We start from the raw sequence: 17,412 nt of genomic DNA on the forward strand, positions 1-17,412 counted from the left end.
ATATCCTTCGATTATATTGACGGACAGAAAAACATCGTTGAAGCCTCACTTTTTTTTGGAGGGGAAGGGGAATGAGGGTGATCCGATATAGTCTAAATTCTGAAGATTTTAAATAAACGGTCCTGCTTTTTGAGAGATCTTACAGGACAGAAATACTTTGCCTTTTAAAATACTAGCGGCTATGCCACTAGCATTTTGGGGTTCTGTAATCTAAGGGTCAGAGAAAAATGAATTAAAACCTCTAAGGCTTAAATCTGAAAATGAAATATTCTTTAAGGCACCAAAGGACCTATGTGGAAGTTGCCCAATCGATTAAAAGTTATTGAGATCTTTGGTTTAAGACAAAAAAAACCTAATACTTTTATATATTAGGAAGATTGTAATTTAAAGAAAAAGAGTTGACATGTTGACGACTAAAAAATTAGTATGACTGACTAGTAAGTTTATTCCCTGAACAACAGTTAGTGAGATCTTAAACTTCATCTGATCGGACAGACATCGTTTTATTAATCCCTTATAAATGTAACATGATCTGTTTCTATGTGTGTCTGTCTGTGTGTTTGTGTACCAAAGGATCTCTCTAACCACTGAACCGATATGTTTTCATTGACAATATAGCTTCGTAATCAATTACTACTAGAGGCCTGTAGGGGCATAGCAGCTCGCTACAAATATGGCATATGAAATATTAGATAATTATGATTATTGGAAAATATTTTAGTTATTTTAAAAAGAATGTAAATTGGTGTGAAAAATTGTGTCAATCAAATGTCCAGTATATTTAGGAAAGTGTGTATGTTACAGTATGTTTTTTATGAGAACTTTTTTGAAAGTAATTTTACCCCACTTATACTTATCAGAATTTAATAATTGATTGCTTATTTTCTTCGTTTTTTAGGACAATTAATTGAACAATAAAAAATATTTTATTTTTTATTTTAAAAGTGCAGTAAAATCAAAAATTCAAAACTTAGGTGTCGTATTTTTTTAGGTTGGGGGGGGGGGGGCACTTCTACCTCCCCCTGGTTGAGATATGGTCTGTGTGCTAACCGTTGAACCGTAATAGCTCTCTTTAACAGGGAATCTTCTTTTAAAAATTACCCACTTAACATTTCAAAGATTTTCTTTTCAAAAGAAAAAAAGAGGGGTATAGTTCCTTTCTTGGCAACGCCTCTTAAGGGGCGTTTATTTGCATTTTCAAATGTAGCTGTTCTCCTATGTCTAGCCCCTGAGGGAAGCTCTAATATAACCTATCAAAAGCTTCTGTAAAAATACGACGAAACGCCCCTTAAGAGGCGTTGCCACGAAAGGGACTGTACCTCAAAATTGTGATCCGCCGCGCTAGTATTTAATAATAAGTTTAGCTGTATATAGTAGGAGTCGATCAAGAAGCTTTATAAAGTCCCTATAAAAAAGGACGATATACTGGCCAACCATTGGTCAATTCAAATTTATACTGGCCTGTCATTGGTAATTTAGTCTATGTATTGGCCTATGACTCGTCATTTTATTGTATGACGTCATTCTTTTAAAGGCACTATATAGGGAGCTTCGATCAAGATGGAATAGCCAAAATTATCCATATTGAAAAGTAACAGGATGTCTATCTTACCTATTTCGTGCGAGGGTACCTAGAAATCTAACCGATAAAGGGAGGAGTAGGTTGCGCTAAAAATCCGTAAAGGTTGTGAGTTTTAAGTTAAAAGCAGTAGTAGAACGATAAAAATTTATGTTAACTTTTAAAAACAATTTTTTCACTATAGTTCTTTTAAATAAGAAACACACATATTTAGTGAATATTATCGTTCTACTACTATTTTTTAAGCCTTTTTTTTAAATATGGAATATAATGATTATATACTGCGGCATTAGCACGATTGATAACACATCGGCTTGCTTACTGTCGGCTTCCAGTCTGGACCACACCTCGTCAAACTAGAGATACTAAAAGTCATGCTCATGCAGGGGCGTCCAAGCTTTTTTTTTGGGGGGGGGGTGGTAATCCCCACTTTACCCTTCCCCCCTTGGACGTCTATGTACTCATGGCCGCAATATTGGCATGAATTAAGATCCCTGTGAAAATAATAAGATGTGTGTCTGTGTGTCAACATTATAATTGACAAAATGCAATTATTTGTTATGAAACTTTATTAAGAAATATTAATTAATTTTGACGCATGATTGACGATAATATTTCTTGAAACCATTTTTCTCTTTCATAATGTGATTAAAAGTGATTAGTGATTTAAGCATCGAAGAAAAAAATTCTACATATTATCTAAATCAGCCATTAAGAGAATAGTAAAGGTACATATATCCCAGACCTGTCATTGGTTCAAACATTTTAAAGATTTGAGTATGCAAGGGCTTATTTTTTTCATTTCTTAGGCATTATTAGTCAGCTATAAATTGTTGCATTTCTTAGGATAAAGCTTTTCTGGGGTAGAACATATCATGTGAAATTTCTTCCCTAGCACTTACAAACCACATCATATGTTATGAATAGTTGAAAATTATTTCATCTAAAACAAATCATAGTGTTATTTCTTGAATAGATGTCGGATATAACAAAAAACAAAAAAAGTTTTTTTTGTCTGCTAAATATTCCTTTTTAAGTTTGACGAAAAATGGGGACAGATGGAATATCTAGATATTTCATATCTAAGCATCGACGCTACACTACATCTTAATACAAATACAGCAGATTTATTTATGCAATTTGAAACAATAAAACGTCCAACTAAACAAAGACGTCCGAGCTTTTTTTTGGGGGGGGGGGTGGGGGGGTAATGAATTAATTTTGCCTCCAGCAACCCCAAATTCATTTGGGAAGGGGAGTGGGGGTTCTCTTTATATGATACTAGAGTTGGCTCAATATAACTATATCGCTATTGGCTAGTTTTCTATAAGTACATATCTATTTATCTATTTCTCAATAAATCAATTTTCCTCCCCCGCCATTACTATCCAAAAGAAAGAAGTAAATATTTATTAATTAATATGATTTTAAAAAGATTTTTTCAATTACATTTTTTTCACATTACCATCACCAAAGGGTTAATATGATTAAAATTTTAGTTTTAATATTTTAACACAAAGGAAGTGTCGCCACAATCGAATTCTTTTAAAATACAGTTTTCTTAGATTTACTCTGTATATGAACGTATATTTTTTATTTATGAAATAAGGATTAGATACTTCAATGTAATTCAAATATCTACATGAAGTGAAAAACTTAATTCATTCCATAAACAAATAGGATAAAGGTCTTATCGCTTTGGTCAATGAGAATTTAATGAGGATTATTGGAGCACTTTGAGATTTAAACACTTTACCATTGGAAGACTCGAGCTCATTTATAGACGTTTATTTCCTATATAGATCTGTCATGGATCTTGATGCAATAAAGCAGGCTGTTTTGTAAATGTTAAAAATTGGAAGATTTCATTAAATAAAAGTAATCGCAAATATACTTAGTAAATAGTCAAGGACGTCCATCTTTTTTGTTTTTTATTTCCCACTACGAACAGACAAAGCGAAAATTATAGAGTAGCTTTGTCTTTAGAAGTTGATTCAAAATATAATTAGCAAAGCTTTAGTTTAAATGTTAAAGATTTGCATATTTTTAGCTAAATGTATATAAATATATACAAAATAAAGACTAGGTATATTATTTTTCTTTTGTAATAATATTGATTTTTCTTAAAAGAAATATAGTCAGAAATAAGGTATAACCAACAATCGAATTAATTATTCAAGCCTATTTCACCATAGTTGCTTGAAACCTGTTTTTTGGAAGATACAATTGTTAGTACTAAAAACATTCATACTATGGTAATCGATATATTATTACATAGATATTGCACCAGATTTTCATGTATTCTAATAAAATTATACTCCCAGCTTGCTAAAATAACAATGCCCCCCATCCACATCCCATATCCCATCCCTTCCCTTCCTACTGAATGAACAAACTGACCAATAAATGAGTACCATATAAGAAAGATGAAATTTTCATATAAAATAACCATATCAATAAAATTTAACTCTATATATAATTAATTGTAGATAATATTCATTCAATTTATTACTTATTGTTGTTCTTTTTATTTATGCACACCCAAAATAATAAATCTAATCTAATCTAAAAAACAAAAATGTTTCCTGTCAATATATCCACATATACTATATCCATTACAGTGTCCCATCCTAGAAAAATTTTGTTAAAATTTTGGCCCCCAGGCAAAATATGGTTGATTGATCCAAAAAAAATGACCCATGCAAAATATTTTTTCTGTAATGCAAAAATTGCGATGGTAGAAGCACTTTGAAATTTTGGGGCCCCCCTTATGGAGGAGGCCTTGAGGAGTAGAATCAGGAACTTTTGTCTGTTTCAAAATATCTTGTTCCTAGCCTGAGAAAATCTCCAAAAACCTCTACAAATTGGCCAATTCTTGAAAATGTTGGTTTTTTAGTCATTTCTAAGGCTAGGTACGAGATATTTTGAAAGGGACAAAGATTCCTGATTCTACTCCTTAATTTTTCCCTTGATTTCTCGATGGTGAAATACAAGTTTTGCCCCCCAACGACAGCTGAAAAAGGCAATTTAATAAAGGTTGCATTATTTTGCCCCCCCCAATTAATTTTCGAATTTTTTTGCTTGTTGGTTATACCTTATTCCTGATATACAACGCACTTAATTTATAAATATAAAATTTTTCTTCATAACTGAAAGAGAATTCAAATAAGAAGGATCTTTTTGTACAAAATTTAGCAGTGACAGTTTGTGATTAAATAGGAAACTTTTTTCACAAAATAACCATTAACAATAAACTAACAAATTTACAAAGTAAAAGTAATCCTTATAATAAAGTAACAGGATGTTTGTCTGTTTGTACCGAAGAATCTCGCTAACCGCTGAAACGACCGGGTTCTCCTTAACACAGGAGCTTCTCGAATTGATCCCGGGAAGGTTGATATTTTTTTACTTTTAAAAAAATCTATTATAAAATATGTGTTGTAGTTTCTATCTAAAGGGTTCCGCGCCAAACGTAGGAGTGGAAAAACATCGGAGTGAACAAACGCAGGAGTCCCAAACATCGGAGTGGGACAAACGTCGGAGTAGACAAACGCAGGATTTTTGGGACAAACATCGGAGTTGACAAACACAGGAGTCCCAAGAATTTTTTTTTCAATTTTGAATTTTGATTTTTTTTTAATTTTGAAAATTTTTTAATTTTTTTTTATACAACTCCCCCCCCCCCCCCCTCGATCCTGCGGCTAGGCAGACTAGGGGGCCGAGCGCTGCGGCCATAGTTATTATTTTGTAGACGGGGGTATACAAAAATTTCAAAATTGACATATTATTAAAATAGCGGACACTCCTAGGTTTTACTTAAGCAATGTCCACTCCGACGTTTGTCCCACTCCTACGTGTGTCCACTCTTACGTTTGGGACTCTTGCGTTTGTCCACTCCGACATTTGGGACTCCTACGTTTGGGGTAGGACCATCTAAAGTATTTGATTCAATTTATTGAAGAACATGCATATACTTGGCAATGAATATAGAAAACCCCATAAGTCCAATTAGAACACACCATAAGCCGTAACAATCATATAATATAAATTTCTGTAGGTCCGTATGTAATGGTTAGTTTTTTTTGTTAACATGTTAGAATTGTTCTTTCGATTTCAACTTTTCATGATGAATCCTATATATTATAACTGAATATCATTTAGTAAGCATAGTAACTCTTGATTCATTTAAAGCTTATAATTATCCTATTCATTTAATTTTTTTATTTTGAAATATTATTCCTAGGACAACAAGGTACAATATTATAAAAGAGGCATCTCTATAATAAAATTCTAGGTATTTTTGTCCACCAGTCGAAAAATAATTAATTTAATTTAGTTGTATATTATTAATTCAGAGCTGGATCTTTAAATCATTTTAGTGGTGAGCCAGATCGGGGTGCGCCAGAGGTGATCCGGAGGTTAGCCACAGCCACTGATAAAAAACATTGATCTTTAAAAGATTTACGGCTCCGTGTGGCCAGATTGCTAGAGACACTCAGTAAAATATCGACCTTTAAATACTTTTTTTGTTTTAAAGATCGATATGAGGTGTGCTAATCTGGATGACCACTGGCTCACCCCGATCTGGCTCACCACTAAATGATTTAAAGATCCAGCTCAGATATTCATTTTTATAACCTATTTGACAAGACACATGGTTGGTTCATTTTAGAGGCAAATTATAAATCGTATGTTTAATGTTTTGGTTATATCTGCGCCTATCTATAGAGTAGAAATGAGCAGGGATCTAAAGGGATAAGACAATGGCAGATAAATGATGTAAAGCCCCAATAGTTAAATACAAAATTATCCATTCTGTATATTACAATTAGTTGAATACTCAACTTAAAGGAAGCTTGCAAGAAATACCACGCTTTAACTGCTGAAAGACTGCCACAAGTAGACCAAATACCCCAAATTTGAAGCCTTCAGCTTCTATAACAAAAAAGTTCTAGGCATTTTAAAATGACATTTTATGTACAATGAAAATTTTGAAAGAATTGCAATGCTCATGTTGAAAACTTTGAAATTAAACTACGTGGCCTAGAAACAAAATTATAAGCTTATTTTTGCCAAAAATTTAGGTTTCCAGTAACTAATTATATTTTTACAATAAAAATACCCATTTTTATAGTCAAAATCATTAAAAAAAATTAAGTTTTACTTGCGTTGTACCGAATGTACTGTAGCCAATCAGAAGGCTGAATCAGCTTAACAACCAATCACAGCTAAGCTTGTATTAGTTTACCCCTTTGTTTCCGCTATGATTTTCGTTTAAAAATGCAATTTAAATCGAATTTTTTTCATAGATTTTGACTATGAAATGTGGAGTTTTTATTGTAAAAATATAATTAGTTACATGCAATCTAAGTTTCTGACAAAGATAAGGTTATAATTTTGTGTCTAGGCGACGTAATTTAATATTGTTTTTTCTTTTATGAGCATTGGAAATCTTTCAACAATTCCATTGTACATAAAATGCTATTTTGAAATGCCTAGAACTTTTTTGTTATTGAAGCTGAAGGCTTTAAATTTGGGGTATTGGGTCTTCTTGTGGCAGTCTTTCAGCAGTTAAAGCGTGTTATTTCTTGCAGGCGTCCTTTAATAAGCTAACCAATCAAAAATCAATAAATGTGCCTAAAGTTATTGAGCCAACGAATAAGAAGGTGTTACTATAAAATTTTGGGGACAAGTGTAATAAACAGCCCAATGTCCTCTCCCTCCCTGAGAAATGGGAGATAAATAGAAATAGTAGAATAGAAGCATATTCTGAACCCTTTTATCGTCAAATCTAAGAAAGAACATTTCTAGCAGACAAAAGTATTGTTTACTTTCGACTCAAGCTGATGTGGATTCTTAAAACTTATAGACTCGATAGTGAGGCAAAATTATTTTTGTGAAAAATCATCCAAAAGCACATTAAAAATCTACGAAAACTAAACAAAATCATAAGTTAATAACCCTTTTAAGATTTTATTTAATTTTTGTAAATTTTTTTATTCGATTTTGGAGGATTTTTCACAAAAATAATTTTGCCTCACCAGCGAGTAGCTAGCCTAACTTTTTTTTTAAGAATCCACCTAGTTTCGAAGCTTTCAAATTTAAACGAAATTTTTAGGCAATTAATTCTGATTCCGCAAAGCTTTCTACTAAGAAAATATACTGTTTACAGCTGACTTTTATTTATGTATGAAATGAAAAAAAACATGCATTCGTAACAAGATGTGTACAAAATTTCAACCAATGAAATTAAATGTATGTACCGATGCGATTCTCCTATTGGCTCAATCAGACATTCCCTCTCTTTCTTAGTACCTTATTGGGAGATAATATAGGATTGCCAGAAATAATTGAATAAAATTGTTAACATTTTATCAAAAATATTTTTTCAATGTAGTATCGAACATACGTACATTACTGGGCATTAGACTGGCCCAAAAAAACATGAATTTTTAAATCTTTACCATATTAATTTGCGCATACCTTGAAGTTGTTACCGGCTTTTAGTGAAAACTAGACCTCTCTACAATGAAAATTGACCTCGAAATTTCAATCTTAAGCTTTTTATCAAAAACTTCATATTTTCATGATTTTAACAAGAAATAATTAAAGAACTGCCAACCTAAAATAATGTAACAAGAGTTCAAATATGAAGCAATTATAAAAAGTAGGCAGAACCGACATTCCTGCCGAATAATTCCGAAAAACGTCTAAAAACATTGTTTTATTTAAATTGATAATTTGTGTAAGAAATTGAACTAAAACAGTAGCTATTAGTCTTATGGGAAGAGAAATGACGAAAAACTCTAAAAAAAATACATTTTAAAGACATAAAATAGGAAAAAGTGTTTTTAATAAATTTCATGGCTCAACAGACATTGTCGCCAAAAAAGAGACAATTTACTTAAATAAGAAATTAAATGAAGGTAAAAAATATGTAATATACTTATTTTTATATTTAACTTTCTAAAAAGCATACTAATAAAAAAATTTATATTGAAAAAAATAATTTGATTGTTTTTTATTAAACCAGGAATAAAGAGTAAGGCTTATCTTAAATTATTTTTCTTCAATGATTTTGCAGTATGAATTAGCTTTCCCAAATTATTGTAATTGTACATAAATAAATTTTTATACTTTCTTTCTTCATATGTTTATTCCTGGTGATTTTAATATTTTATTTCAATGTTTGTAAACAAACAGACAGAAAATTTGATGTTTTGCTTTATATCTGGTGTAAGGCTATATTATCTGGGGAAGAAAGAATGAAAATAAAAATGCATTTGACGAGATAGCGATAGATTTTTTCTTAAAATCAATTATAGGGCTAAAATCTACAAACAATACATAACCTATATTTACATTGCGCACTTTGAAAAGTGATTTAGACCTTCATTTGAGCCACACTACTGGGCATGACTTATTTTTTTAGTAGCTGCTCTATTTTTTAGATTTATTCTCGAATATGAAGGCTGAGCATCTAGCAGTGCTTGGTTTTGTTGCTGTACTTGGAATTATACATTTACCAGTTACGCCTCTGTATGTTAGAACAGCCACTTATGTTGCAGCTATTGGTCCTAGTGTAGCTGCTTCAGGTTAATTCATAGATAGATAGATAGAAATTCATGCAGATAGATAAACAGAAATGTAGACTTGATAATAGACAGAATAATATATACATATATAGATTTACACCTATATAGATAGAAGGTCAATCTAATAGATGGATAGATAGATAGATAGTCATAGGTTTGATAATCATCCACATGGATAAGAAGCTATGTGTGTGGTAATGAGTTGCACCTATTTTTGCAGCCAAGGCATTCTCACTAATAATACGTTTTGATGTCTTGTGCCGAACAAAGCAGGTGGCAACATTTTTTATCCCCTTAGGTATAACGTAGATTGGAGTTTGCATCCTTCCCATTAATCCCCATGACACTTTTATAATAACTTGTAATCTTATAGGCTGATGAGTTAAGATTGCGTGATTTATAGTGTCCATGTTCTTCAATACAATCAAATAATAGAAAATGACACTGAAGTCAAAAGTCACATCAAATTCTAAGTAGTTTTTAATCATTCTAAGATCCAAGCATAACTCCAGGTGAACTGAAATTAGTTTCCGAATGTGAACACATTTTCCTAGGTGTTTCCCAATCCTATCTCAATATTTGCTACTAGCTAAAAAAAACCTTCAAACTTCCAAAAAAAATCAAAATTTGAAAAATTAAAACTTTGAATGTATAATGTATAAATCGTTAATACATTCAAATTTTGATTTTATTTTGAAGTTTGAAGGTTTTTTAGCTAGTAGCAAATATTGAGATGGGATTGGGAAACACCTCGGAAAATGTGTTCACATTCGGAAACTAATTTCAGTTCATCTAACTCCAAGTGGTAGAACTAATAATTGCCATTAATACACTAGTGAGCTACTACTCAATTATATTCTACAAGAACTTTTTAATCAACCTATGGCCTAGCCAAGTTTTTTGATCAAAAATGTACCGTGCCAAGAACTACCCAGGCATTCCTGAAATAGTGCTAAGGATTCCCATCTTTACTGTTAATGTAGAGTGGGGACTTAAACCCGAAACCTCCCCAACAGATAAGCGGCCATTAAACCACTGAGCCATATCTGCAGGTTAAAAGTTAGCTAGAAAAGTAGATAAAAAGATGATTTTAGGTATAACCTATTGGTACTACACCAGCCTGCCAGAAACTCAATATTCCCTGTTGACCTCAGCAACCAAGTCAGTGATAGTGTGGCATACTGGGATATCTGTTTACAATTATGCCTATCTTATTACAGCAGGGATATCAGGATTACAAAATTTAAATCTCTAGCGCAGTTCATGATAAAAATGTTCATGGTAATGATTATTTCCAAAAATCTATGAATTTTAATGGCTGCTAGCTTCCAAACGGCTGAAAGTCCATGGCATGCCCGCACACAAGAAATTTTTAATAGCTTTTAACCATTAAGGTATTTGTTATATGGGAGAGGGGTACTTGTAAAATACCTCTCAGGGGCGAGGTAATGCTTCTGGCTCGAGTACTCTCAGCACCACCTGGTTCATAACACAAAAAGAACTGCGCATATGTCTATGACATAATTAGTCTGTCTTTATGGGAGAGGGGTAAGTGTAATCTAATGTATATTTTAAAATTTTAAGAATGTTTTTTTTTCTAATAGAAATAGATAGAAAGAAATTATCATGCTAACTTTAATTCAAATCAATATACGGTTCCAGGACAAGCGCAGAAGTCCCAAATGTCGGAGTGGACAAACGCAGGAGCGTTAAAATATTAATTTATTAGATTAGGTTAGGTTAAGAATGTACAAATAAGCCCCCCGCAGGAGCTAGGCATTTAAGATGGTCCAAAATAGGTTAGGTTAGGTTAAGTGTTCACTGCATTTGTCCACTTCTACGTTTGGGACTCCTGCGTTTGTCCTAGGACCAAATCAATCAATTTCAAATCCTGAAATAAATTCAGCTGTGTTTTGGGATGAAATTAAAGAAATGTGGGAGAAAGATGGGAATAGAACTTGCTACCTGAATCCCACTGGTACAAAGATGGAGCTGTATTTTGCCACTGCCATGGCAGAATTTCAAGGAATTTAAATAAATTTGTCTCAGTAATGAATGAAATAGCAGGCATTAATAATTAATACATTAATAATTGTATCTGTTGCATATATTAATTGAAAGAGAATAGGAAATGCACTGTGACATGTTGACAAAGCTGCTTTTACCTAAAAGACAGACAGAAAAACAGACAGAAATATAGAATGACAGACAGACAGACAGACATAGTGACCAAAAGAAAGACAGACAGACAGAAGAACATGCATAAAGAAAAAATTCAGGAATACAAAGGACAGACAGGCAGATGAAAACACAGATAGACAAAGGACAAACAGAAGGATAGACATGGGGACAGAGAGACAGACAGAGGGACAGACAGGTAAACATAAAAACATTTAGATAGACAAAAAGATAAACAAAGCGACAGATGGACAGACAGAAGAATAGGCATGAGGACATACTGATAGACAGAAAGACAGACATGAGGACATAGAGACAGTCAGAAGGACAAACAGACAGACACCCACTACAATAGAGTAGCTTTGTTACTATAAGAAGCAAATTCATCTAATTACATTAGTACTGAGAACAATGCTTCTGATGTTTCCTTACAGATTCCTGACGCTTGATCATGAGAGTGTGGCACTTCCATTAACTATTTCAGTACCTCTTATTGCAGGAAATACATTAATTTCTTTAAAATTAATTAATACAGGCTACTCAAGAGGCCTCTTGGGGCACTGGACTGATGAGGGTTAAAGAAGTCGACCCTCCATTTTAGTTTAATTAAAAAGAAATAAACATTGTAGATTTTTTTAGGGTGGGGGGAGGAAAATTTTTCGTGGGAGGATGTAGAAACCATCCTCTAAACACAGGCAGGCATCCTGAAACTTTTTAAATGAGGTTGATTGATTGATTTCTTTAAAAATTTAGGTTATGGTTCATGTTAACTAAATGCAAATTAAGATCAAAATAAAAGAATTAGCCCTTTTGTAGAATACAATCTAAAGTTAAAAAATTCTGACACTCAATTTAATGAACCAACCAATAAAAAATCATTAGAAGTCCCCTAAGTAGTTAGGCTAAAGAATAAGAAAACGTTATTTTATTACTTTGGGGACTAGTGTAATAATCCAATGCCCCCTTCCTCCCCACTTCTATACTGAATCATTTTTATCTAAGTTAATAATTTATACAAAGATTTTTAGGCATGTGTTGAAAGTAAACATACAAACAGGCCGACATCATTCTACTTTGTTTAATTGATAAACATAAAAAGAAATTAATTTAATTCTATAGGAACTATTCAGGGATTTCACTATTTAATGGAAGGTACACTGTGTACTAAGAGTTCTGCGGAATTTATTCATTACCAGGGAAGAAATAGGCACAGGTTTTACAGTAGGGCTTCAAAACCGATTAATATCCCATGGGTTAGAACCAGTTCTCAGCCATGCTGAAAAAGTTATTTATATCATCAAATTACAGACAATTTTACACAAATATTAAGTGGAAGGGGGATTGTTTTTATCCTATCTCAAACATTTGATGAGGGGGGCCTAACTCAGCTGGGCTACCCTGGACCCAATAAAACAAAATGTAACCTAAAATAAAAAAGTTAAGAAAATCTTATTGTCAATTCATTTTAAAATAAGGTAGTTGGTGGGAGGGGACAAGGGTTTCTATGCTCTATTAGGCACTTTGAGGTAAACCGCCAGCGAATCTATTCCTGCCACTGTCATCAGCTTAAGATGAAGATTAACACAGAGAACACATTGTTTGCCAACCCGCAGTCCAGACCTGAAATGTTCATGTATTTCATCATTGTAGCAGGTACAATTGTAGTAAGGCACAGCCTATTTCTATTAATATCAGCGCCACCTATGATACTTTAATCCTTGTGTAAATTATAATTATTGACAACCACTTAGTGACAGTTGAAGAGAAGCGACGCTTCTCTAATTGTAGAAAGTTCTAAATCCCTTTCATTATACAAAATTACACCTCCCCATCTGCCATTGCATGACAAATATGTCATCCCTTTTTTTGTCATGCACCCCCACAAGGGCCATAAAATCTGTTATATTGATCCTATGCTGTATTAACATGAACATCTGAAATACACCACTTTACTCAATAAGAGTTATGTCCTTGCAGCATGGCTGCTCCACAAACCAGTATGTCCATAAACTAACTCAGTTCTAGCCATGCATGGCTAGACAATTATTACAACTTTTTTGTAGCTTTACGGACACATGTTCAGCATATTCCATCCTCATAAAAAGATCTTTACCTCAAAACTTTGAATTGCAATATCTTGCAAGAAGGAGCAGCTAGGATTTAATTTCAAACGTTGGGTATAGTCCTTTCCACGACATCCCTCCATAAGGAGCGATTCTTCGTATTTTTCACAGTAGCTTTTCTCCTATTTCTAGCCCCTGCGGGGGGCTCTAACCCTGCGGGGCCAATTACCTAACCCTGTGGGGCAATCACCTAACACAATATAACCTAACCTAACCTAAAATAACCTATAAAAAGCCATTTTAAAAATACGAAGAATCGCTCCTTATGGAGGGATGTCGTGGAAAGGACTATACCCCAAACGTTTTCTAACTACCACTAGGCCCTTTTTGAAGGCCACATTGTCTGTTTCTTTTGTGATTTATAAAAATCTAATGCATTCCTATTGAGACCTGTGTTAATTTTATGAAACCATGATTTCTAATTTACGGTTCTGATGAATCAAACCTAAATATACTAACCAATTGCCATATTTTCATTCAGGTGAACTAATCATACAGATTTGCAGACGATGGAAGAAACTTGGCACATTATGGAACTTACATAGGAGGGTGGCACCCCTCTCTAGTATAAGGTTACATTATAGATTCTGTTCATTGTGTAAAATCATCCTCTAGTTGTTTAGGGTAGTGAAAAAATTTGAGAAATATAAATAATTGCTTTAGCCCCCAAACTCCTTATATTTCATACATTGTGTCGTTATTCTAGTGTGTTTGACATAAGCTGAAAACACAACTGACATACATTGAGTTCAAATTGTAGAGAAGCTTTGCTTCTAATTCAACATCAACTAAGAGTTTTATTCAGGAGTATATTGATCTAAGGTTTTAACACTACTAAATCTTTCTATCTACAAATTAGGCTAATTAGGTAAATTACCATAAAAAATGTATTTGTTCTCTATGTATGTATTTTGTGGGAAGAAATTAAAATAATACCTAATATAAATGATTACATCCAAAAGTAGCAAATCTGAGAAAAAACTGGTTTTAATCTTTTGATTGTACATTTTTATATCCGTAGAAAGCTGGATATAATACGATGCTAGACATAGTTTTTTTCGTAGAGGAATAGTAACAAAGAAAAAGAATAGAGAAAGTGTTTTTTGTCTGATGGTAAAGATTTTAGCACCATTTTCCTGCTCATCATATCTGAGTGTAACTTTGGCGCACACTCGTATTCTGGGTATTCTGATTAAGTTTTCTAATTCTTTACAATTGTTTATATTTCAAAGGGTTAATATAAAAACAGACAGACGTATACTTTTAAAGAATAGCTTTGCTACTAGTAATATCTTAAACTTTTCCAATTAAAACCAATTCTTTTGTTATAGTGTTACAGGCACGCCACAAGCCGGGCCAGTTAGTACCAACCCCAGCTCCAAAACAAATATTCTAAAACCACGCCCAATCATGGCTATTCTTACCCTTGCTCTCATTCTCCTTTTTTTTGGCACTGCCGATTTTGTGTATCCTTTCAACTACTTTGGCTCTATTCTGAAGGTACATCACGCTAAGCTACAATTGAATCAAGACAAAAGTAAGTGCCAAGCTCTGGGACCTATGTATGGTGAAATTAGACATAAAACCATGATGATTCAAGGTAAAACCAAAATATTTCAGCGGGATCTTTTTGAGAAAATTAGATTTAAAAACTTCAAGATCAATTTTCACTCCCTAGGAGTTGTCGCATAATCATGACAAGAAAAGCAAAGATTATTAATTTAAAATTTGAACAATTTTGCTTTTATAAAATTCTTCATAAAACCACTCCTGAAAGGAGTTAATCAATGGTCATTTTTATCAGTTGCTTTGCTAAGGTCACGGAAATTCAGCCTTAAATAAATCATATATTGAGAGGTTTTATGAAAGACTTCATAAAAGCAAAGTTGTTCAAAATTTTAAATATATAATCTTTGCTTTTCTTATCATGATTATGCGGCAACTCTTAGGGGGTGAAAATTGAATTTTAAATTTTCTAATCTAATTTTCTCAAAAAGATCCCGCTGAAATATTTTGTTTTTACCTGGAATCATTATGGTTTTATGTCTAATTTCACCATACATAGGTCCCAGAGCTCGGCACTTACTTTTGTCTTGATTCAATTGTAGCCTGGCGTGACATTAGACATTTTTTGACAGGGGTATTTTCTAAAATTTCCAATTGTTTAAAAATCTTTTAATTTCAAATACTTTTCAAAAAGAAGCTTTTCTACATTTGTGGTCCGTCCGTAGCCCTATCATTGATTTATGCATATTAGAATTAAAATATAGATTATACAATTTGAAAAGGGTATCAACTCTTATTATATGAACCTAAAAGTCTGTATGTCCATTTTAATCCTTTTTTTTATAGCTTTTTTATATGATATAGTTATCCTATTGCCTTTATTATATTGGAATACTGATTCCTAGTGATATTAGGTACAATGTTTTAGCCAAAGCAACTCTATAATTATGTCTTAAAACTTAAGTATGTCCAAATTATGTATTTAATAGCAGTCACCCAAACCCAAATTTTAAAAAAAATGTAAGCTAACATTAAAATTAAAGGTTAGTCTTATAGGCTTCTAGGGGCGTAGCACTAGCCACTAGTGACAATATAATATATTGTGTAATTTTTATCAGGATACTGCACTACTTGGACTCCCCATGTACTGGTTATTCTCTTCTCCAGAAGTTATAAAATTTCTCAACCTCAAATGTCAACAAATGAAAGCTAGATATGGAAGTCTCTGAGCTTGGGAGGGAGGGGACAATAGATTGTAAATTATGCTGATACCCAGGGTTTTATAATTAAGTAGGCTTTCTCATTTGTTAACTTCACAAATTTGGATACTTGTATTAAATGTAGATCGAGAGTCTAAAATCTATTTTACATATATTTCAATCTACAGAAGGGTAAATGGTGTCTAACAACATTGGGGATGTACATTATTTATTGTCCTGTCCTAAAATCTCTTCTGTAAGTAGATTGGCTCCTAGAGGCCACATGGGGCGTAACTGACAGTGTAATCAATAGTAATCACATTTTTCGTGATTTAATTTAAAATAAATGTTGTAGAAAAATTTTGTTATTATTTAGTCGACCCTTTACCTTTAATTTTAATAATAAAAAGAAAGGAAACACGGATGACAATATCCATAAAAGCGAAGCTAAAAAATGGTAGGACAAACAAACATTAACACTTGTAGAGTGTAAGAACTGATTAATCAGAGTATAAAAATCGAAAAAAAGTAAATTTGATAAAACTGCTGAAATACAGGATAATGTTTCAGGACATACTTACATTTTTAGGATAGATTTGATTATAAAGATGCTTCGATTATAACATTGTACTTTGTTGTCCTAGGAATCAGGTCACCAAAAATCAGATTAATCGGAAAATAATATTAATTAGGTACAAATTTGTTGTTAAAAATCGACTTGTTAAAAATGGACGTACGGACATTCTGGTTATGATTAAAGAGTTGCTACGCTTTCTAAATTGTACCTTACTTCTAAAGGAATCACCATACAAGGTTTGAAATCGATATGACAACTCTAAAGATTGCAGATCCTATTACACAAAAAGGATATTATTGTAATGGAGTAAGAAGAGCAGTCAAGCTTAACCCAGTAGGTATCTGTTTAATTAACAACCAACCCGTTGATTGCATGACCTATTCTTGAAGTCCTGTCATGATAATGAGTTGTGTCTTTTTTTATTGGCCAAGGAATTCTCCGTACTCTTGCTAGTAATTCCACGCGCTAGACATACAGCAGTAAGTACCATTTTCATTTGGTGCGACGCGGTGTGGTTCGAACCAGACTTCTCCCCGACAGCAATATCGATTAAATACACTTCCAGTCTCCGTGTGCATCTGAGTCCTAACTTCAGAGAATCATGGCTACAACAACAACAACAATCACATACACGACTTTTAATAAGAAAAATAAA

The 17,412-nt window shown here is 32.8% G+C and overlaps 1 protein-coding gene across 2 annotated transcripts; it reads left to right on the plus strand.

Annotated features, from left to right (window-relative positions):
• Positions 1–12,920: 12,920 nt before the first annotated feature.
• On the plus strand, positions 12,921–16,462 carry LOC145325451 (uncharacterized). Of its 2 annotated transcripts, XM_080168437.1 has the most exons (4): positions 12,921–13,005; positions 13,957–14,047; positions 14,807–14,975; positions 16,100–16,462. In XM_080168437.1, exons 1-4 carry the CDS (start codon positions 12,924–12,926, stop codon positions 16,208–16,210), a joined length of 453 nt encoding a protein of 150 aa, XP_080024563.1. In that variant the 5' UTR covers positions 12,921–12,923; the 3' UTR covers positions 16,211–16,462. The 2 variants fall into 2 exon arrangements, with proteins under 2 accessions (XP_080024563.1, XP_080024562.1); XM_080168436.1 differs by lacking the exon at positions 16,100–16,462 and having other exon boundaries at positions 14,807–15,188.
• Positions 16,463–17,412: the final 950 nt, after the last annotated feature.

This window comes from Acartia tonsa, chromosome 8, assembly GCF_053477335.1.
Source record: "Acartia tonsa isolate MP-2025a chromosome 8, ASM5347733v1, whole genome shotgun sequence".
NCBI lineage: Eukaryota > Metazoa > Arthropoda > Copepoda > Calanoida > Acartiidae > Acartia > Acartia tonsa.